This window comes from Culex quinquefasciatus, chromosome 1, assembly GCF_015732765.1.
Source record: "Culex quinquefasciatus strain JHB chromosome 1, VPISU_Cqui_1.0_pri_paternal, whole genome shotgun sequence".
NCBI classification, from domain to species: domain Eukaryota; kingdom Metazoa; phylum Arthropoda; class Insecta; order Diptera; family Culicidae; genus Culex; species Culex quinquefasciatus.
The window spans coordinates 77,625,505-77,649,330 of NC_051861.1; the positions used below are offsets into that span (position 1 = coordinate 77,625,505).

A 23,826-nucleotide genomic window follows, 5' to 3' on the forward strand; every position below is an offset into this window, starting at 1 on the left:
TGCAGACATGGTTTATCCCATTTCGGCGCGATACAGTCGATGAACTGTATGACCTTCTTGGGATGGGTGTGGTGCCATACATCCTACGGCGTAAGAAGGTGCGATCCAAAGAATCGCAGCCTTCGAGACACAAGTGCTCCGCAGAAGCAGAGCAAATTCAGCTCAGTTAAACAAAAACGACAGAGGTTGTTAGGCCACCTGCCGATTTTGTGCAGGTGATATCTGGCAGGACTATGTCCTGTTAGAAGCCCTGCAAGTGTTCGTAGTTCGGTTTAAGTCAAGAAGTTTCTTGGCAATTGAAGGACTTGGAGTGATAAAAGTTTTAGCTTTTCTCAATCCTCGCATCTCGCCTCAGATTGAAGCGATTTGCGACTGTCCCCAATTAGTTATTTCTTGCTTCACGGCACTCTTTGAGATTCCAAGGAACGGCTCGGGACCCACAAAGATGTTTGATGAGCCTTGTCTGGCAAGTTCATCAGTCATTTCGTTGCCCTCAAATTCAAGCAAGTTCCCTGAGGGAAGCGACGCACTCCCAAACAAGTTTGGATTGTAAATTGCGGTTGGTCAAAATTCATTTCAAAGCGTTGCCTTTTTTTAAATGCGTGATTTTCGAAAACTGTGTAATAAATGAAACATGCTCACAAAATTAACCTGTATCTTTTCGGGATCATTGTTCCTCGGATCAGAATTTCTAAGAAACTTGAGTATAGGGAAATTTGAAAGCGTTTTGGGAAAATTTCTTAAAGAAGATGGTAAAAGTGAAAATTCCCAATAGTAAGACCGTTGCAAATATTTTTTGCAGTTTATGTCTCTCAGCAAAATATTTTTTTTCTTTTTTTGCGGTCCTGTACATTGGAATCCCACAAAAAATTGAAAATATTTTTTATCGATTCTAGCCATGCTAAATATGATTTTTTTGCAACGGCCTAAATTAATTTTCCATCCAAACTTCAGGTCAAAACTGGACCCACTAAACCTTAACTAAATGAGCTCAAATTGTCAGGCTAACTTCTGAGGCCATGATATGAAGTATGAACATCTCTAAATTACACGAATGTTGCTAAATGATGTTGTTCGATTTCGCGGAGCACATAAAATTCGTAAAATTTGGTACTTTCTGTGAAAACCTTTGAAATTTAGTATTTTCTGAATCCAATGTTCATTATATCAGGCAATTTTCAATTAAATCTCAACATTCAAAATGAATGTGAAAGGGGCTCAAAAAATAAAACAAAATGAAGGGTGAAGCATACCAATTGGTTAAATCATCTGAAATGTGTTATAATCCACGTGGAAGTTTTTCTGAATACCCAAACCCCCTTCGTGGACAAAAAAAAACTTTTTTGTATGGAGCGTGGACAATTGCCAAACCCTCGCCCATCGCTTAACCCTTTACTGCCCAAATTATTTTTTTCGAAGATTTTAATTTTTCCAGTTTTTAGGACTTTACTTCCCTTGTTTTATATTTTTCTTGCTTCAGTTTCTAACCCTAAAATGTTCTTAAATTTTAAGAGTTCTTCTTTCCAATGCATTTTAAAGACCCAAAATAGGCTGAAAATTGATTTTTGACGATTTTTTTTCGATCGATGCCCACCTAGAGGCGGTGTTGGGTTGTAGAGGGTTGAGTTAACACGTGGTTTAAGGATGGCTTCTTATGAGCTTTTTAGTGAAGAAAAAAAAATCAAACTCAAATAAAAAATGTCCATCCAGATATCAACTCGATTTAGCCTAGAGCCTGTAGCGGACATGTAGAGGAACGGAAACTTAGTAGAATCGTGTTGTTACGGCGGTAGACTCCAAGATCTGTATTCCAGGACACTTTGGAGGACCCAGAACGTCCAATAATGAAATGTAACTTTGTTTTGCCTGTTTCTGTTTACTTATGGACAAATTTAACTACTGGTACCAAAATTGTAGATTACCACAGCTCAGAAAAATTCAGGCCTGAAAGGGTTAAGGATGGCTTCTTATGAGCATTTTACTGCCGTTCTACGCATAATTGTCCCATGTCATTTTTGGACGAATTTGACTTTTTAAAATTTTTAAGTTTAGTTTGTCGTATACTTTAAGAAAAACACATAAAATTTGGTACTTTGTTCGGAAACTCATTGAAAACAACATCAAGTCTGTTTGTCCCATCGTAAAACTTCTACGCATAATTGTCCCACCAAGTATACGGAATCATTAGTTTTATGTAGCATTATGTCGTGTTTACCCATGTTTAGCAAGAGGATCACAAATAAGAGTGATACACTGCTAACTGGGGCAATTAGGGACACATAGGGTGAATAGGAACCCACGGGACAATTATGCGTAGAAACACAGAAATTGATCGAAAAATTTCAATCGCGTTTTTCTCAGTTGCACTTTTTGAACATGGGACAATTATGCGTAGAACGGCAGTTTAGTGAAGAAAAAAAAAGAAAACAATCAAACTCAAATAAAAAATGTCCATCCAGATATCAACTCGATTTAACCTAGAGCCTGTAGCGGAACGGATTTGGTGAGGCAGTCAAACGTATAAAATACCAAAAAAAAAAAAAAAAAAACTCGAGGAGAAGTTCATCGATTAAGCGAAATTTTGATATAAGCTTTAACAGTGGAAAATATTTTGAAATATTGTCAGTTTTACTCCGGTTTATAATATTTTTCCCTACTTTTTCCCGAAATCAACATTACGGAATTTCAGTCAATCCAGCTAGTCTACCGGTACACTCACCTCCCTTGAACAGTGCCTTCCACGGTGCCTCGAAGATCTTCGCGTGGGGCGGCACGATGCCGAAGATCGAGCTCTGGTGCAGCATGGTGGAGATTTTGCTCGCCTGCACCGAAACCAGGTTGCCACCGATGCCGTTGATGATCGGCTGAAACACGACAAACCCGTTGAAGATGCCGACTGCGGTATCCAACACTAGACCACCCAATCTGAGGGGACGGAGAGGGATGACATTGTATGGTTAGAGTGTGCTACTTTATTGAGGGATTGTGTGGTAGAAGTACTCACCCACTGATAAAGAGTGCCGACAGTACAGGAACCCATCCAGTTGTCAATACGGGCCTCGTGTACTTATTTCTAATCACTAAAAATACCCAAAATGGTAACAGAATAAAATAACAGGTAACCACAACAAATGTTATCCAGAGGTGAGTGTCTGCGGAAGAGAGAGAAGTAGAAGCGATTAGAATCCGGAAGTCTTGGAATGGCTAGAGAACAGCTCACCTAGATGTTCAAATAGCAGTGATGCTATGAAGGAAAGTAAACTTATGGATACCACATCACCGATCGATGCAGCCAGCGGTGTCGCCAGGTTATCAGGATTCATTTTCAACTTATTAGACAAATCACAGCCACTAATACAAGTCTGTGGAAAGATAAATAGTTGCTAGAATTGTTACCCGGAACTTGTTCAAACGTCTTATCTGAAGAGATTGATGTTTGTCGACCCTACACGGTAAGCAATGCTGTCGACGGCACCGTAAACACGTGTTGGCAAATCTTTGTTCTCAGCACTCGATTTTGAATTAGATTTCGTCAAACCGTGTTAGCGGCAACGCAGAACTCCCTAACTGTCACAAATCCTGCCCCAACTCACCTAGTACAAAACAGGACGACGTTGCGGTAAACATGCTGGACGCGGTCAGTAGCATCGCGTGGTCAAACAGGAACCGTCCGTTCATGGCGGCGCCGACGCCTATCGCAAAGACCGACACGATGAAGGCCGCCACAGTGGCCTGCACCTGGACGAGCGCGATGTTCCCGACGATCATGGGACGATCTCCGGTAGCCGGTCATGTTGCCGAGGTTTGCTTGGGTCGAGAGGCGCGACGCCAGGCACATGTCCAGGTTGCCCTTGAGGCCGAGCAGCGCCGGCACCAGGATGAACAGTTCCGTCACATGGGCAAAGACCTTCCAGTGCTGGAAGAAACGTTTGAGCGTTAGCAAGCGTCATCGACATTGTGTTGTTGTAGATTCAAAAGACAGCGTTCACCCGCAATTTGTACTGTTTGTTGCGAGCGTGTAGCTGCCATTTGACATTTCAGTACACGCTCATACAAAATCATACATTTTTACATGCAAATATTTTGGATTAGCAAATCACAAAATTTAAAAGTTGTACAGTAACTAAGTCAATTAGAGTTTGCTTTTAAAATCCAACAATCAACACCACTGTTACTAAAGGGGTAATTAGTCACATAACAACACACTTGATTAGTTTCGGTGTTACTTTGTTTAGGAAAAGGCTTAGAAGCGGGGGCGGGCCGGACTTTAATCAAATCAAAATCTTAGTTAGTCAGGGGCATTAGTATCGCGGCTTAAAACCAGGGGTATTGTGGGCCTACCGAGGTGAGAAAGGTGATAAGAGCGATCTCTACATCGAGAGCGCAACGGCCCTAGAAACACACAGCCAGAAAGTAACAAGAGAGATTGGCGTTTAGTAATGTATGAGCAAGTACTATATTTGTGGTTAAATGGTTTTCGTGGTTTGGTGTGACCATTGGCGTCATTTGACTTTTAATCTTAACACCCAAAAGGCCATGCTCTCTTAGAAACAGCATTTTAAAATGTAAAAAATCATATCTCTGGTTGGTTTCAACCAATTTTGATGAAACTTTCAGAGCAGGTCCAGTTTTTAGTATAGTTTCAAATGGGTCAGAATTCCGGATTGTTCCGGATTTATCGCAGATTCCCTTGGGGTACCTTTGTTTTGACCAATGGAGTCACTTTATGTTTACTTAATATTTTTCTTCAACAGTATAAAGTTTTAGTGGAAAAAACTGAAGTATTATCAAAAACAAATACTTCTATGCGTATATGGCATACGATGACCCCTCCACATAGCCCTGGGACCACCGGAACCGGTTCCGTAGTACAACCGTGGGGGACAACATCTAGAAGTCACAGAAATATGTCATGCGAATGTCAAAAAACATCTACTGGCTCTGAAAAGTTGATTGCTACCCCTCAAAAGAGTGTCCGAGACCATCCGGACACTTTGGCCACCTGGAATCGGCTAATCCGGAACATGGTTCATGGTAGAAAAATGTTATCTGTAATTCCCATAGTGCGACATGTCAAAAAACATCTACTGGCTCCGAAAAGTTGATTGGTATCACTCAAATGACTTTCCGAGACCATCCGGACACTTTGGCCACCTGGAACCGGTGAACCCGGAACATGGTTCATGGTAGAAAAATGTGATCTGTAATTCCCATAGTGCGACAAGTCAAAAAACATCTACTGGCTCTGAAAAGTTGATTGCTACCCCTCAAAAGAGTGTCCGAGGCCATCCGGATCCCGATAAGTGTACTCATACAATGCTAACACATTGTGTAAACTGTGGATAACACTCTTTTGAGGGGTAGCAATATTCAGAGCCAGTAGTGTTACAACTGCCTCCCTGAACGACCCATGTTCACCGGTTCCAGGCTCCGGATGGTCTGAAATGTTCAGTATTAACAATCTTTTCAGGCCATAGAATTTTTGACATGTCATAATATTCTGTGACTTCTAGATTTTGTCCCCCACGGTTGTACTACGGAACCGGTTCCGGTGGTCCCAGGGCTATGTGGAGGGGTCATCATATGCCATATACGCATAGGAGTATTTGTTTTTGATAATACTTCAGTTTTTTCCACTAAATACTGTTGAAGAAAAATGTTAAGTAAACATAAAGTGACCCCACTGGCCAAAACAAAGGTACCCCAAGGGAATCTGCGATAAATCCGGAACAATCCGGAATTCTGACCCATTTGAAACTATACTAAAAACTGGATCTGCTCTGAAAGTTTCATCAAAATTGGTTGAAACCAACCGGAGATATGATTTTTTACATTTTAAAATGTTGTTTCTAAGAGAGCATGGCCTTTTGGGTGTTAACTGTTACTAATACAATGCTATCGGTAACAGGTCTCGTAAAGGGGATAATGGTTTCCACCGCGGTAATTCCATTGAGTCGATAACCATTCAAGTCAGTTTACTTTTGTGATTTTGTGGAATTACGGGTAATCCCTCAGTTAAATTATCGAAAATATCGTCTCGTCTACGGTATTACTGAATACTTCTCGTAAAAGAGACCGATGATTAGTGTGCGGTACGTGAATGGTTTGCTAAATTGAAAAAAAAAATCGAGTGGAACATTCAAATCAGACTTAGGTAATGTAGACACTTTTATAGCTAATTTTTAGCACGTGACTTGTGTTGTAATTTGTTTTCAAGGGACTCAGTTTTGACGATTTTTTTAGGGTGCTTCTTCAATTTAATTTACGACATGTACTTGGACAAGGTCGTATGAAAATAACCGGAAATGAAAAATGCCCTTTTAAATGTTTGGTTAAGAAGTTCAACAAACTTTTCGGCATTGTAATTCAAATACCATGAAAAGGGCATATTTAGGACAGTTTATTATAACAACTTTTAAATATATTTGTTCCAGCCTTATCTAATGAAATATTTTTTTTTCAAAATAAGCGGTTTCCTGCTTTGACATTTTCATAACATATTTAATCGACAATAATAAATTTGTGCACATTATTAGTTCAACTTTAACACTTTCTTAAATTAATTCTGACATTGGTCTAGATCAAATCGAAAATCGTCAATTGCAAAACGAAGCAGATTTACTTCTTCTTGGCATAAACAACGCATTTATGCGTTATGACTGTTAAGTCAAATTAGCCGTAACTCATGGGTTTAAACGTAAAAATAACAAATAACAGCAACGTTTATTAATATTCAGGCAAATAATTAGAACTAATTTTTTCAACAATTTAATTAAATATGAAGTGTCTTGCATCTTCCACGGATTGAGTGCCAAAGTTTACACAAACACACAATTAAATGACCAAGCTTTATTTTTAATTTTGCTTGAGATCATTTTGACAACAAATACCCCAAACGAGATACTTAGTGCGTCCATCCCGGGAATTCCCAGGTTTTTAAAACCGGGAATTCCCGAATCAGATTTTTTTTATATTTTACAGGAATTTTCGAAATCGAAAAAAAAAAAAAATTTGGTCTGAAATTCAGATTTAGGGAGCGTTCTTTTATTACGTAACGCGAAAATAGGACTTTAGACCCCTCCCCCACCCTCGTAACAAAATTTCCATACAAATTTTAAAAATTTTGTATGGAGCGTAAATTCGGACCTCGACCCCCCTCCCCCTACTGCGTTACGTAATAAAAGAACGCTCCCTTAGTTGTGGAAAAAGATGAAAAATGGTATACTAAGTAATCATCAAGTATTTTAAATCATTAAAATTTGTATTTGGCATATGGGTCATTCCATCTGAAGCGGAACAGCATTTGAAAATTACCCTCTCCGATCCTGCTCAAATTTGGCAGGGCTGTTGATACTATCAAAACATGCAAGAATCCCGAATTTCATCCAAATCGGGCCATCCCCTCCATTTTTTAACCCTCCCAAAAAATCGACTTTTTGCCGATTTTTGAGCAAAACTCCTAACTTCAAACGGCGATAACTCAGGAACCACAAATCTTAGAGGGTCGGCCTTAGACTTAATTTTGAAGGAAATTGGACGTAGAATCCATTTCCGTGATCGAAATGTTGATTAGTTTATTTTTTCTACCTGTAATGCGCAGTTGAAAACTTTAAACAGCCGTATCTCAAAACACCCCAACTTATTTTTTTTTATTTGACCTCACCATCGTGCTCCCCGACCAATTTTACATAAGAATCACTTATCGACAGAAATGAATATGTTTCGTTCCAGAGATATCGAATTTTAAAGTTTAGTGTTTTCGAGATTATCTACATCAGCTTCATTCGCCGCATCTGCTAGAAGCACGCAAGCGGGCTGATCAATAACTGCTACCTGGTCATTTATTGAAATAATATCTCATCATAAATCATCTTTATCAAATTGGGCAAAAAATAACTGTACAGTATGTAAAAAAAGTATTTACACCCCTTGGGCACTATGCACATATTGTGATGAAACATCTAAACAATTTAATGTTGACAGAAACCTAGTACTACGTTTTGTTCAGAAACTCATGCCAGACATTTTGCTACAAAAAACTCATGAAAAGATGAGTTTATAAAAAGTTGTATAACAAATACTATTACGAAACTAAGGTGCAAAAAAGTTTGTACACCTTTCGAAAAATTAACAAAATAATGTTATTTGTTGACAAATCACCATAAATCTAGTCTCCCAACTTCAAATAGGCATCCTTGACTGATTAAAAAATAATTTGGATTGAATATAAGTTTACTAACTACTTAGTATAAAGTTTATATAACTCTGGAAATTCTATATAAAACTTATCTAAACTTAATTTTGCAAACTTTTAATTCAACTAAATGTCAATATATTACCATAAATTGCTAAATAAACATTTTGGACGGCATAACACGTTTTGGGGTATTTGTATCGATAGAATAGATTTTCGTTGGAATTTCGTACCAACCCGGAATTACGTCGTCGGAAAATCCTAAGCATCGAACCGGTCCAATTCTTAAAATCAACCTATGTGGCATCGGAAGGGCATAAAATTTTCGATCTTTTGATACCCATACATCTAAGTTTTCTATAAAACCCACGATTTTAAATACCTAGGTAAAAACGTTGTTATGGTTTGTTTGAGCAATCTGCCAAAAATGTATGGAATTTCGTAATTTTGTTCTCGTGGATCAAACTTACTTTTTGCCCAGGTATTTAAAAACGTGGGTTTTATAGAAAACCTAGATATGGGTATCAAAAGATCGGAAATTTTATGCCCTTTCCGATGCCACATAGGTTGACTTAAGTTGTGGACCGGTTCGGATGCCGGCGGATTTTCCGACGACGGGTTGGTACGAAATTCAACGACTATTCTATCGATACAAATACCCCCAAAACTGTGTTATACCCACTCCAAAATGTTCATTTAGCAATTCTATGGTAATATATTGACATTTAGTTGAATTAAAGTTTGCAAAATTAAGTTTAGATAAGTTTATATAGAATTTCCAGAGTTATATAAACTTTTATACTAAGTAGTTAGTAAACTTTATATTCAATCCAAATTATTTTTTAATCAGTCAAGGATGCCTATTTGGAGTTGAGACTGGATTTATGGGTGATTTGTCATCAAATAACATTATTTATGATAATTTTTCGAAAGTGTACAAACTTTTGCACCTTTTTTATTTTCGTAATAGTATTTGTTATATAACTTTTATAGAAAATCACTTTTTCATGAGCTGTTTAGCAAAATGTTTGGCATGAGTTTCTGAACAAAACGTAGTACTAGGTTCCTGTCAAACTTTAAATTTTTTACATGTTTCATCACAAAATGTGCATAGTGCACAAGGGGTGTAAATACTTTTTTTACATACTGTATAACACTGTAGGAAACTGGAGTTTAATCGCGAATGTTTATTTGCTCAAAAAAATTAATTAAGTGAATTTCTGTCCTAGGACAGAGAAATAGGGCAGAATGATTCAAACGAAGCGACTTTGGCATTCAATTACAGCTGATTTGGCATTCAATTACAGCTGATTAAAAGCGTTTTCAACTGAAATCGAGAGATAAATAGCTCAATAAGAAGTGAACAAGCAAGTTTATATCAAAAGTTTTGCAAAATTTGTTGTTTGAATAGAAAATGAGCAAATTGGACGAAACTAGGGCGACACTTAATCTGCCAAACATACAGAATTTCCCTATTAGCCATTTGAATAAATATTGCGTAAAATTATAAAAATATAAATTAAATTAATCATCTCCCAAAACAACAGGTAGCAGTTATTGATCAGCCGCCTGTGATGCAGCATGAGCTGATGTAGTAATCTCGAAACTAAACTTTAAAATTCGATATCTCTGGATAAACATATTCATTTAATGATAAGTGATTCTTATGTAAAATTGGCCGGGAATACGATGGTGAGGTCAAATAAAAAAAATAAGTTAGGGTGTTTTGAGATACGGCCGTTTAGAGTTTTCAATTGCGCAATGGTAGAAAAAATGAACTAATCAACATTTCGATCACGGAAATGGATTCTACGTCCAATTTCCTTCAAATTGAGTCTAAGGGACTCTTGGTTTCTGGTTATCGCCGTTTGAAGATAGGGTTTGCTCAAAAATCGGCAAAAGTCGATTTTGGGAGGATTAAAAATGGAGGGTGGTCCGATTTGGATGAAATTCGGGATTGCATGTTTTGATAGTATCAACAGCCCTGCAAATTGAGCAGGATCGGAGACTGTTTTCATTACTTTTTCAATGCAGTTAGATGGGGCCCATATATCAGCACTAATTTGCAGCCTTCCCAGAAAAATGACAGTTTTCGTGATTGCGCGCATATCCACCGACAGATGGCGAGTGGGCCTCGTCGAGTCCGCCCAATAAATACGCAAACTGGAGATATGCATGGGAAACTTTTTTTTCGTGACGGCTTTCGCGGCCCGCTCACTTCATGTGTTCTAGACTAATATTTGAACGTGGCGTATCTCTAAACAAGTTTTTTAAGAAAATGATCGTTTTAAACTGAAACAAGGCAAACACTTTATTTATTCAAACTATTCGCCATTTTCAAAAGTTCGGCTAGATAATATAGAAAGCTGCCATCTTAGGCTCACTGGGCCCACAAAAAGGGGTACGCTCAGTTTGTATCTTCTTAAGCATTCTAAAATTGCTTTTATATCGAAAAATTGAAATTTAAAATTAAAATTAAAAAAAATAGGTTTTACAAAAAGCTTTTTACAGTCCAGACTCGATTATCCGATGTTTCGATTATTCGATTTTCTTGAAACACTTGTTACAAAAAAACCACGAATTCAAAATCATTATGATAAAAAAAAGGTTGTCAAATGTATCGTACAAGATAACAGTAATGAAAAGATTAACTTTTCAGAACTTTACTAGTTTATGCATTTTTGAAATTCCGATAAACATTTTTGAATACGCTTTTCAGTGAAAGGTTTGATTACCCGCTTTAGTATGGCGTACGTGTGGTTAGTGAACTAAAAATCAAAACAGTGTCGAAAAGTATCAATTTTCCGCACTCAAATTAGTGGTGTAATGACCTTTTCGCAGCTCCGTTGTGAAACCACTTACTTTTCTTATCATTCTGGAATAACGAAACGGCTTACTTTTCTTCTGTAATATTTTTAAACTCTGTTTTGATTGACCAAACACATATACGCCAAACTAAAGCTGAGTAATAAACGTTTCCCTTAAAAATTCTATTCTGAAGTATGTTTTTCGGAATTGTAATAAAATGTTCCATACGTTGAGTAGTATTATCATTATTATTCTAGTTAGAGGGCCTATACGTCCCTAATTTTAGTCCTTCGGGATCCACATCCCCACCATCATAACAATAAAAACTCCCATCAACGGAAACTCACCTCCACCCGTCCCAGGATGATGCCGGCGCCGATGGTGCCGATCCCGGCGATGAAGAACGGAATCGAGATCTGCAGCGTCGTTTCCCTTTTCCTGCTTGATTCGCCGAGCCCGCCATGTCCGCCGGGGCCCCCGCCACCCAGGCACTTGCCGCCAGAGGTCGCCACTACATTGTTGTCGTCGTCATCACCACCGCCACCAACGCCACCGTCACGATGATCACCACGATCCGGCTCGGAGGATGCCACGGACGTCGTTATGATTGAGCTTAATGAGCCGGTCGTTGAAGCTGGTAGAACGGACAGTTTGTCGTTTCCATCACCACCTGTGTAACGGGGGACGAAAGTGGAAAGTTGCGGAGAGATTAGAAGCAATCGTCGGTGGACGGAAATTTGCATGCGATTTAAGTGAGTGAGAGATAGAGAGAGTCGACAACAGATGAAGAGGTGGAAATTGCATGATAGTAAGAAGCGTGTAGGTGTTGCACGGAAGCTGGTACGTGATTTATGCTGGAGAATTTGTCACAAAGATTCTATTTCGTAATTATAGCCTGTGTGGACGGACAAACAACACTGACACTGAACTTGGCTCGTAGCAACGGTGACGGCCGGTGCAACTCTCGCGTGACGCATCGCGTCAATCGATCTGATGTCGCGACGCGCGAGATCATCCGTGAGACCTGCCGCTGCGCACTCACTGACTACTGCCGGACAACTGAACGTTGACACGTGCATCGTCAATTCGGTCCCGCAAAGCCCACGCCAAGTTATTGATCTTGATACCCCGAAAGAAACCCGCTAATTAAGCAATCAACCTTCTGCCAGCAAGCTTCGAGACCAATATTTACACCCGGCCAAGTACATGGGGGGCCCACCTTCCGGTTGTCGATATCGAACCTGCGTGATGTTGTTTTTGAAGAGTAATTAGAATTAAACGGATCCCCACCACCCTCGCGAAGCTGACAGTGTCTGATGAGGACGAGGTCTATCAATGTGACTATTAATTTTTCCCCGCTGGTGTCACCCGGGGCACGATTGGCCTCGTCGGGCTGTTCAAACATTTGAAGTAAAAATGTTAATTTTAGCAAATTGACCGGTTTCGATGAATGGAGAATCATTATGCTTGTACGGACTGTAACAAGTTGTAGGCAATGGATTGTCCCGTTAGGAACGAATCATTTTCCGGCACGTGTGATAGATTGCGGTTGGTCAGTTGGAATAAATATTGAATTGACTTCCGACGCTTGAATGTCTGAGAAGTTGTTCGTGTAACATTCGATGGTACATCCTTCAGAGTGGACGAAACTCTTGGCACTTTTCGACAATTTTGTTCCTCGGAACACATACAATAAGCTCATAAGGGGTTTAAAAAAGACAAAAATGTTTGAGGTTTCGAAAATCGACAAATGCGCAAAAATTTTACGCATTAAATCTCATTTAATTTACAAAGCTTGAGCGTTAGGTAAAAAAATCAACATTCGATGGAAATATAGGTAAAAACAATTTAACATGTTTTTTCATGCGTTGATAGTCATTTTTAGTATGATTGTACCCACTCGTAAAAAAATAGTTTTTTTTTTGCAATTTCAAAGTTTTGTTTTTTTCGCAAAAAGTTATTTTTTTCGCAAAAAAAGTCATGTCAAAACATACCTTTTTGAAAACAAATTATGGTAAAACAAATATGCTTCTCTTGTTCGCAAAAAGGTCCCATTTGCGAAATCGCATGCTGAGAAAAACGCAAAGCAAATGTTTTCCAACTATAAAGGATCAACCATAAAACACGTGGACAATTATTTGGAAACAAGATGGTGATTTTTGGAGATTCCTTTTACCGATTTTTCGTGCGCGAGAGTGGAGAGCCATGCTTCCTATGGATTTTTTCTCTTGATGAACGTCAACAGATTTTCTTTCGATGATGATTCTTCCATCGCCGAATCAGGCTATTGAATTTATTTAAAGTTTGTGTCCTTCGGCTCTAGATAGAGTCGAGATAGATAAAACAACTATCGACTGCATGTATATTCTCAATTTTTTAAATATTATAACAATGTTGGTGCGAAAAGCATCACACAACATTTAAGTCATAAAGTTGTTCCACTATTACACAAAAAAAAATCAATTCTCGTAATCGTAATCGTAAGTTCACGAATGTGCATTTGCACTATAAACGTGAATACGTGGTTCTCGCATTCGTGAATTTAATTCACGATTTTGAGAATTGTTTTTTTTTGTGTAATCGCTTTTAAAATATCGTCCAACTTAAAATCCGCCTGAAAATTCAAAAATAAGCGTAGCCACATATTTACATGCAATACAATAAAATCTTCTCCTAACTTCCAACTGAATTATCAAGTTTTGGTAACAAATCTAGGGACCAAATAAATATTTTTTCAAAAAGCATTATTACCAGGTGCAATCAGCTAAAATCAAATAAAATGCATTCCACTGCGTTTAGAATCATTTTAAGTATGTTGGGAATTAGCCACCACATAGTTTTATTAAGGTTTTATGGTAGCATCTTTATTGCTTAATAGTTTTATTTGGGCATTCACTGCAACCAATAAGCAAGAGCTAATTATTAGGTTCTAACAGGGTTTTATGTCTCGGACATAGAACCTTGTGACAATAAAAGCTAAATGGCTTTCAATTAGATTTTATGAAAGTTTTAAGAGAGTCTTGAAAACCCAATGGCAATGTCATGCCAAACGGTTTCATCGCATGCTTCTTTAAAACCAAGGGTGGTTTAGCTGTCAAGTGCCATTAGTGCCTATAGTGTAAAATGCATTTCAAAACACTTTTTTTTCATTAAAATGTTGAGACTATAGCTTCACAGCAAAAAATCCGATAGTAAAATCGCATGCAAAAGCGTACACATCACCTTCGTCAAAAAAAAAAAAACACTTAACACTGCATGTACAATTTTCATAAAAACAAAAAAAAATGGAACCGACGGGATTCAAACCCAGCACCATTAGTGAGGACTGGCGCCTTAGCCCGCTCGGCCATCAGACCGATGATGAAAGGGAAGAATAAACGCATATATGAGCTTGACATTTCGGTCTAGATGGGCTACATAAATCAGGGTGTAATATTACATAGAATTTCATAAAATAATTCAAATTTGTTTCACACCCAGGCCTTTTACACGCAGCTGGATTACTACTTTTTTAGCTGTGTTGTTATTTCAATTTTTATGTTTTTTGCCCCCTCCTCGACCTTGGCCAAGGCCGAGGGACAAAACTTTGAAAAATATTCGAATCGGCCTAATCAATAAAAAAAAATCAGTTCTGGCTAAAAATTTTGGTGAAGACTTGTTGAAATAGGTGTGTGTGCGTGACAAATACCGATTTAAAATAAAGTTTATTTTTTTTTCATTTTGTATGCCTTGGGAGTCTTCACCTCAAATTTCAGCCAATTTGGTCCATCTCATCTCGAGATATCGTGGCACCCGTTAATCAACTCGGTGTTTAGAGAAAAACGCTAAGAAAGTTAGCTTTGTGCATGGCAAATTTGAAGCTTGAAAATCTGTTACTTAGTTTAATCATGAAACATCTTGATGAAACTGTCAGAATTGATAAATAATATTTTAAGTGGATTTAATAAATTTTCTGTTAGGCCATTGCAAATATTTTTGACATAAACTTTGAAAAATATTTGCAACGGCCTTATATGATTTATTTTTGTTTTTTTACATGTATTTGTACCTTTTAATATCTTTCCCACCGACTGCAGAAAAAATCTTAGGAGATTGGGTCTCATCGGGATTCATGTTAAAAAAATATAAATACCTATGAGGCCGACCACCGTGGCCGTTAAGCTGCGGGTTTTGCCTTGTAAGCGGAAGGTGATGAGTTCGATTGCTGTCTGGCTCGGCAACGTCGATTCCATCAAAGAGTAAAAATATATTGGCAAGCATATTGGATTTCCAATCCAGAGGTTGTGAGTTAGATTCTCGTACTAGGATGATGTTGTTTTAAAAAATGCCGATTGTCAAAACCACATTTTTTATAGTCGGACAACAGGCAAGATTCCACCATGTTTATTGTTTGTTTTCGCTAAACAATGACCAACTCGTGTGCATCATTTGCTGAACTTGATGGAGCGACCTGTCCATTCTTGTCCCATTAGTGTGGGGTGACAAGCTTTGATAACATTACACAGGACCGTTACAGTACAATCCCATTTTGATAAGGATGACGATTCGCAAAATCTGAACAAAATGATGCCGTTATCACAAAAACATCAACAACTGCAGATTCCTTTCCATGCTGTTATCGATCAGTGTTGCTGGTTTACTTTTGGTTACACAGGCTACACTTCCGGTGAGCACGTGTTTTCTATTGGCGCAAATTCACGGACTGCGCTCTTACATGTTTTCTGGATTCAATCCAACAGTTAGTGACCGTTGATTTCGAATCAGCGCTAATTGGCTGTAAGACGCACGTGTTGACAAAAATCACATGATTTTTGGTGCACTTTTAGCCTTTATTAGTCATATATTTCAAAGGGGAAGGAGAAATTGAGCCAAACTGACACCTAGCCCATCCATCAATGCACGGCTTGACAGCTGAATGTGCATTAGCGTGGTTCACGTTTCTGTGAAAAAGACAAAAGTTGTTATTTTGTCTTGCATCAACCGGAATTTCGTTCTTTTATGTCCCCAGAAGCACTCCTGAAAATTTGAGCCCATTTGGTAAGTTAGGAGCTCAGTTTTAATTTGTCCCATTTATATGGGATTTTGATTTATTTTCCATGGGAAACCTTTACATTGCAATCCCATTTTTTGATAAATCGATGAAATGACTTGATTCTCATAATAGTAGGAGATAGGTTTTGAACTGGGGAACAACTTTGCAGAACATACCAACATGCTGGGAAGTGACCCTTTAAAATACAGATACTTTTAGATGGTGGCTGGCCTTCAAAGCCACCATCTAAAAGCACTGTAGCTTTAAAGGATCGCTTCTAACATGTAAACCTATCTAGAATCAAGTCATTTTCATCATTTCTAAAAAATCTAATTGGCATGTAAGATCAAATCACATAATTCAAATTAAAAATCTAAACTTTATTCAGGAGTCATAAGAAAGGGGATTGAGCAGACAAAAATGACACCTAGCCCATCCATCAATGCACGGCTTGACAGCTGAATGTGTCTGTGTGCGCGCGATTTATTTTGAACGCGTAGGCCATCAAAGTGGCTCAGGTTAAGTGCCGATGACGACGTGATCTCAATTGCCCGAAGGAATCCATTCGTTGATAAGTGTCTTCTTGATACCTGCCGATTCGTCGTAGCTGAGTGCACTCTTTCCACAATGATGTCAACTCTGTGATAAAAGCTTGTTTGTTGGAAAAGGGATTTGAGAGATTCGCGATACTGGATGCAACGAGCAATTTGGCGTGAACCGGAAATGAACCTTCCATACTAATAGCAGAGTTACCTGGGATGCAAAACAACAATGACGATGGATGATCGATGCAAGATAGGTGTCGGTAGCTGTAAGTGTTGCGTGTTGTGTGTGTGTGTGTGTCGTCTATATTTACTCTATGGAAAATAACCGGAAGTGATAACAACGAAAGCGTGAAACATTTAAGCTTACAAGCAGTGCAGAAAAGCTTAGATCGTTGAGCAAAAGAATAAACCGTTGAAAGGACAGACAGATAAAGAGAAAAAAGAACCGTAAACATGTGTTGATGAGGTTTCAGTTCAGTAAACACATGTTTGCAGAGTTCTCACGGCAGGATTTCGTCCCACGATAACCCGTCCCAACGCGACTCACCATGGTTCCCGTAGATCGTGAACGGTCTGTAGCTATCGTCGTCCGTTCGGTAGTACTCGGGCACGCCCCGAACGTCAATGCTCAGATCGTCGGTCGGCTTAAAGCTGTTATCACTGAGGGTGAAGCTGCCCCGGTTGTTGATGTTACTGGGATGCTGGTGGTGGTTGCGGTGCAGCATGCTGTCCCCGGGCGCTCCGTTGAGATCGATACTGTACAGGATGTCGGCCGGATCAACCACCAGCGGCGGTGGCTGCTCCTGGTCGTCCACTGGTTTCAGTTTCTGATTCATGATGGCTTCTTCTCTCTTACTGCGCGTTTAGTTCTGGAGACCTGTCCTCTTGTTGTACTACTACTGTCCTTCTGTTTGTTCCGGAAGCTCGGATCTCGGAATGTATCTCGGTCCGGTGGAGTTTTCGGCGATGGTGATTTGACTCAATGTGACCACCTGGTTTGAATTGGCAGGTGGAGGCCGATCAGCGGCTGCTCTGTCCTCTGTCTACAGGCTGGCGAACGTGTCTAAGGTGCTGCTGCTCGCATCGGTGTGTCTAAGCGATCGGCGATACTTCCGGGCTGACGGTCGGAATCTCCTGCTCCAGCTTGTCGGCGTCGTCCCACACTCGGCTATAATTGAAGTCTCGTTCGTACTCCGAAGTGCCCAGCAGTGCTTCGTTCACCTGCAGTAGATACGGGGATGCGATCCTAGCGCCAGCAACTACTTCCATTCCAGACCGGACCAAACGTAACGTGAAATAGGACCTAGCGGACAGGTCTGCTGTTCGTGGGATCTTCCAAACGAAAAAAGGCAGTACCGTGCCGTGAACTTCTTCTCCCTGCTCCACTTCGACCAAAAAGCTGCTTATCCTCTGGACTTGCTGGACGTCTGGTATCGGGTCACACTGTTCACATTGCAGACTGCGGAAACTTCCTTGTGATTTGTGCTTCGCAAAGCGATACTCCGTTGATTTACAACTCCCTGCTGCCGATATCGCACATTTGTGATGAGCTGTAAATTAAACACGGATTTCGTCTAATCAGACTTTGATCGTCCCACTCACACACAACTTTTCTCTTTAAAGTTCGGCAAACTGATTAGTGCTAATTTACTTGAAGAGTTCGTATCCGAGGCAAGGTCTTCTTTCTTCTCACTACATCTTCTTTTGTATCACTTAATAGTCATCTTAACACAACCCTCTTAGAAATTATCCTCAACACCCCCACAAATCTGGAATATCGCGCGCACCCGCAAAACTGTGTGACCGGCGCGAAATTCTTAACTGTACTGAAAAGCTCCCTTCGTTGGGGACGAGTAATTATTGGACCTTTGGGATTTTCCGGCGCGCGTTCCAGCTGGGAGGACGACGCTCATGCTCTCTCTCTCCCTCTCTCGCGTTCTCTCCCAGAATGCGCGCGCGCGCAGCCTACTCCCATTTTCCTGAACCCGCTCAAGGCAAACTTTGCTGGGTGAGTTCTCTCGGCGGATGAGAGAGCTTAAGTAGAGGAGAGCGTGAGAGCATTACTCTCACGGAATCGCGTGTTATCACGACGCTGGCAGGACATTTGGGGGTTGGCGTGCACGTGGAAATAGATTTGCATTCTGCTAGAGAGTGATTTCTCTCACGACGAGCTGGACGTGGCTCATGAGAAAACGGAATGTTTGGGTGGTGAAACACCTGTTGAATTGCTAATTTGGTTGGGAAAAGGGGATTTTTTAAGAAGGGGATCTTTACCGACATTGAGCTGGACAAATCATAAACGAGTAGTGGTATTATGAAGGTTTTATTTTGTTGTGTAAACGCTTCAACTGCCAAGCGCGTGGAAAACTAGGTTGGTTCTGTAGAACATACTCGTTTTTGTTCGCGCTTGAAATTCGAAGTGTTAAATTTTATTATCATGCAAGTCAATTGACCGATCCTAATTCCTCAAATTTTCAAAAAGAAATCTTAAAAAAATTAACGGTAGATAAATAAATAAGGGGATGTACACCATGTACATATTTTCTTGGATAAGTAAAAAAAATACAGTGCTCAGTACATAAGGGGTTACATAAATGTAAATCGTCAAAAATGTCAGAGGTTGGTATGAGCATACATTGAAAATTTTTTAAATACCTTTTTGTAGGGTATTAAAATATACATTTTCATCTATTAACAAAATAAACATGAAGACATTTAGATATACCATTGCCGATATATAGCTATTTTAAGTAAGCAGTTTCAAAAAACGGGTGCCACGATATCTCAACAATGCTTTGACAAATCGGCTCAAAATTTTGGTGAAGACTCGTTAAATCGGTCTTTTGTGGATGACGAAGGCCGATTTTCAAAAAACTTAATTAAAAAAAGATAAAAATATTTTATAAAAAATTGTCAGTTTTTGATATTTTTATTTTTTAAAGAAGCAAAATTTAAAAAAAAGAATCGAGCTTCATCATGCATACGGAATATGTCTTGAGAGTCTCCATCCCAAATTTCAGCCAATGTAATTAAACTGATATCTGTAAGCCCATACATCCAATTGAAATGCTGTCAAAGACAAACTGGATTGGACATAGGACAATGGTCAGTATGGAGACATTAATGTAAAATTGTCTGGGGAATCGATTCCCACTATCGATTTTCAAAAATTTGACGTTTAGACAAAAACAGTTTAAAAAAAAACAGTTTCAGTAAATGATTTTTGTATTTTTTCAGGAGAGACAAACCAACCTGCATTTTTCAGTAGTCTTTTTTGTAACATCTTAGGCTATTTCCTCAAACATATTTAACAAAAAAATCATGACATCACCTTGAAAATTAATTTTGAAGCTTAAAAATCAAAAAATCTCATAGAAGTGGCGTGTATTTATGTTTCAGTGTGTTTTTTTCAGAAAGCTCGTCCAATTTCCTACAAGTTTGTCTTTGACTACTTTTTGATACGATGCAACGGCTTCAAGATACAGTGATTTTTAAATTGCAAAATACAAGAATATTTAAATACCTTGCGCCCTTCTCAAATGTAATTTTCGAGTACTATGGCTCAATATACACAAAAATGGCTTTTATAGGCCTGTTGGATAACATGTCTACAAAGTTTCATTGAAATCGGAGAGGGTCGGGTACAAAAGTACCACAAAAACTCCTGATTTGAGCTGGAATTGCTCGTTCAGAGAAAAACGTTCACAAAGTTTGACAGTTCGCTTTGCGCATGGCAAAATGGTTAACTTAAATAGCCTCTTACTTAGTTCAGTCACGAAATATCTTCATGAATCTTTCAGGAGTGATTGAAAATCTTGTTTTAAGTGAATTTTCTGTAATATTAAATTTTGTGATTTTTAACATGTGTGTAACCCCTTAAGTGTATTGAATATTAATTTATTTTTAAGTGTCATAGTTTGTTTAACCACTTTCAGTCAGACTGTTTGGGATAACTGCTGTTTTATTTGCTTGCTACTTGAGTTAATACAACTCAATTCCGCGTCTAAACGTGATTTAAATATTTTTTTCAACCTAACTAAATCTTCAAAAATAAGAGAAAAAAAAAGATTTTTGAAAACCTTGGAAAGAACTCAGAAGAATTCTTAGATGTTAAGAACATTAATATGGGTTTGATTTGTTTCGAATGATTTTACCAACGTGGTGGTTGGTGCTTGCCTCATTAACATTAATACGATTTAATTTAAATTAAATAACAATGCCTGAACTGCAAATGTTCTTGCAACTTAACTTCACATACTCATCACTCATTCCTCCAAAAGATTGAAGATCTGTTAATCATATTCAATCTTTTGGGCTAATTTGTATTTAAAACCGCCAACTTGGATTACGAATACCTAGATCCTTTAAGAGCGTTTGAGCTCATTGGCTATAAATTAGGAAAAAATCGTGAATGACGATTCGTGATTGGATTCTTTATTCTAAGTGATTTTTTTCTGAGGATTTTGGATTCTGGGTGGTACATATTTTAATGTTGATTTCCTCATTCCTTTAAAAACTCATCGCAGTTCTCAGAACAAGAACGCAATTAATTTTGCAAAGAGCGCAAAAAGCATCAATCAGATCAACTTTTTTTTTTGCGGTCTAACTATTGTAGTCGCGTTATCTAACGCTGTGCGGAATCAATCTCGCGTCGCCATCCAGCCAGACGGTAGTAGCATCTGAATGGAATGCTCGCCCTCAATCAACCCATCAACTCAAGTCCCGATCCCGACCGCGCTCGATTATTGATTTTAATGGACTCGAATCGCGTAACTCACGAAAACGGAAAATACCCACACTTCCGTGGACTGCCATGGGGGGGGAGTTCTTTCGAAAGTCACCGTTTGACGCAAGTCACGAGGCGCGCGTGGACAGGCACTCCAAGGAAGTGGGGGGTTCCCCAAACCGACCAAATTCTGGTAAATCCCTGGGGTTCGGTAATAAACCCAGGTGGGAGTTTCGCGAAGGTATTACAAAATTATGTCATTAGCGGAGCTGTCCGAGGAGCAAATCACGGGTTTAATGTTCGCTGTCAATCATTCCTTTGGCGGGTAATTTTTATTCGCCGACTAATTTGTATTTGCGTCTCGCAGCAATCGCGGTTGCACCTTAAGTGGAGTGCGACCCAAATTTGCCTTCCGGGAAGTTTGCGATGACGAACTTCTTCTAAAATTAGCGCTTTAACAACAAAAGGCAGGATAAGGATGCAGTACACGTTACAGGCCACGCGCCAGTACGGCACTGTGGCTGCTTCTTAAAATAGAAAATGCCAAACTTATCGTAATTATACGTGGCGTAAGCGACAAGTTTAGTTTTGGAGCATAATGAAAATGTGCATAAAGAGCAACAAGCAAGTTTCAATATCAAAGGCATAATGATTTAAAGAAATGTCATTTACGTCACATTGTGCATTGAAAACAGAACAGTGCCCAACATTTGCATGATTGTATCGTCAATAAAGATCATCCCAGCGTGGTAAACGAGCGATCAACCGTAACCGTCGTCGTCAGGTTTGTGCGCCGAGTGCCGAGACAGTTCCTAATAGAGTGAGCGCGAGTGATTTCCCGCGCGCGCAAAACGATTTATCACAATAAATTTCACGAGATCGCGCAAAACGAAACAACTCGGGTGGGACATCTGAGTTGATGCCGACGAGCCAGATTTCAGACGCATAATCATTTGTGAATTGAGAAGGTGAGCTTTGGTGAGCGATCTTGCACCGTTTTTCCAGTATGGGAAAATGCTGAAGCTTGATTTGCATACCGTGATAGGCTGGTGAATGGGTTGATTGAAGCCGGTGTGAAGGGGATTCGTACTAATCGGAGAAATTATCGGTGTATGATCGTAGTCTGGGAATACATGAGATTGTTGCTTAATGATCTGGCGTAGGCAAGTTATTCGGACCTTGCTGAGTCAGTCACTTTTTTTTTCAAATGTAAATCAATAACATTTTTTCTCCAGCCAGGAAGCGATGTAACAATCCCCCTTGGGGTAACATTAGTCACAAGGATGGTAATCTACGTTAGACACTTGTTACATGATCATCACCTTTGATTAGGATTCAGTAGTTTGATTAATGTTGAATGATTATAGTATAGGGTAGCGTCATTGAAGAGGAAAAAGTACTGCGAATGGACGGAGACATCCTTACAATTCACTCAACAAAAATCGTCTTGATTGGTTGAATTATGCCCAAGAACCAGCGATTTGAAGTTACCGTTCCAACTTTTTGGGCAGGATTCGTCTTGATTGGTTGAATTATGCCCAAGAACGCCATTAGACGGGCTTTGATCTAAAAATCAATTTCCAAAAATTGATCTTTTAAAACCATTGGAAAGTAGAACTCTTTTAATTTTAGAAAATTCTAGGGTTGGAAGTTTGCAATGCTTTTAAAAATGTCATTAGGGGTCAACTTTGGGTGTGTTTTTTTACTAACATTTCCCATATTTAAAGTAAAAAGAAGTATGCAGTAATTTTTCTAGTGTCCCAGACTATGCCTCTACGCATTATTTTTACAATTTTAATTATATTGGTGCCATTCTATAGCAGAAAATATGAAAAACAATTAAAAAATTGAAAAAAGTGCCTGTGAAAACAAGAAAAAATCAGATAGGCAAAACATAATGATGGGAGGTGGTAGAGTAGGCCTAATACTACCAAAAGCAAAAATGAACTAAACAAGATAAATGAAAATTAAAATACTAAAAGTAAAACATAAGAAATATATAACAAGAGCAATAAAGTTTTTCGTAGAACAAAAGTTGCTTAAAATGACCCTGAACACGAAAGTAAGAGGGTTAACTTAATGAAAACATAAATAAAATATCCAAAAGATAAAATAAGATCTTGCTGATACACTTAACCTTCCTTTACTAAGCAGCCAAATCCAGAAGGGAAAAGATCACCAGTTGTGTTGGCTCGAGCCAGGATTTAAACCCCGATTAACCACTTACGAGGCGGAAGCGTTATCACTAGGCTACGTAGCTCGAAAAAGTGTCATTCAAAAAATGGAAAAATTGTTTTAAAACTTTCCCCTTTTTTGTAACTCAACTGTTAAAAAACGTTGCTTAATCCACCTTTAGGTGGGTGGTGCCTTCCTTACATTCAGAAAGTTAATACACTACAGAGCCTCAAAAAAGAGAATAAATAAGACTTATTTTTATCAAAATATCTGAGATCCGGCCTAAAAAAGTGTATGAATAACACTTAAGTGGTTAAAACTTTTGATAGGGTTGTCAGATCTTCAA

The 23,826-nt window shown here is 38.9% G+C and overlaps 1 protein-coding gene across 1 annotated transcript in view; it reads right to left on the reverse strand.

Moving 5' to 3' along the window:
- LOC6042501 (solute carrier family 41 member 1) overlaps positions 1–23,826 on the reverse strand; it is a 109,417-nt gene that overhangs the window by 8,943 nt on the left and 76,648 nt on the right. The window contains 9 exon segments of the mRNA XM_038248652.1: positions 2,720–2,925; positions 3,005–3,152; positions 3,221–3,343; positions 3,346–3,362; positions 3,590–3,766; positions 3,768–3,916; positions 4,342–4,392; positions 11,350–11,672; positions 17,127–18,129. Coding sequence (XP_038104580.1) covers positions 2,720–2,925; positions 3,005–3,152; positions 3,221–3,343; positions 3,346–3,362; positions 3,590–3,766; positions 3,768–3,916; positions 4,342–4,392; positions 11,350–11,672; positions 17,127–17,415 — 1,483 coding nt within the window. The 5' untranslated portion in view covers positions 17,416–18,129.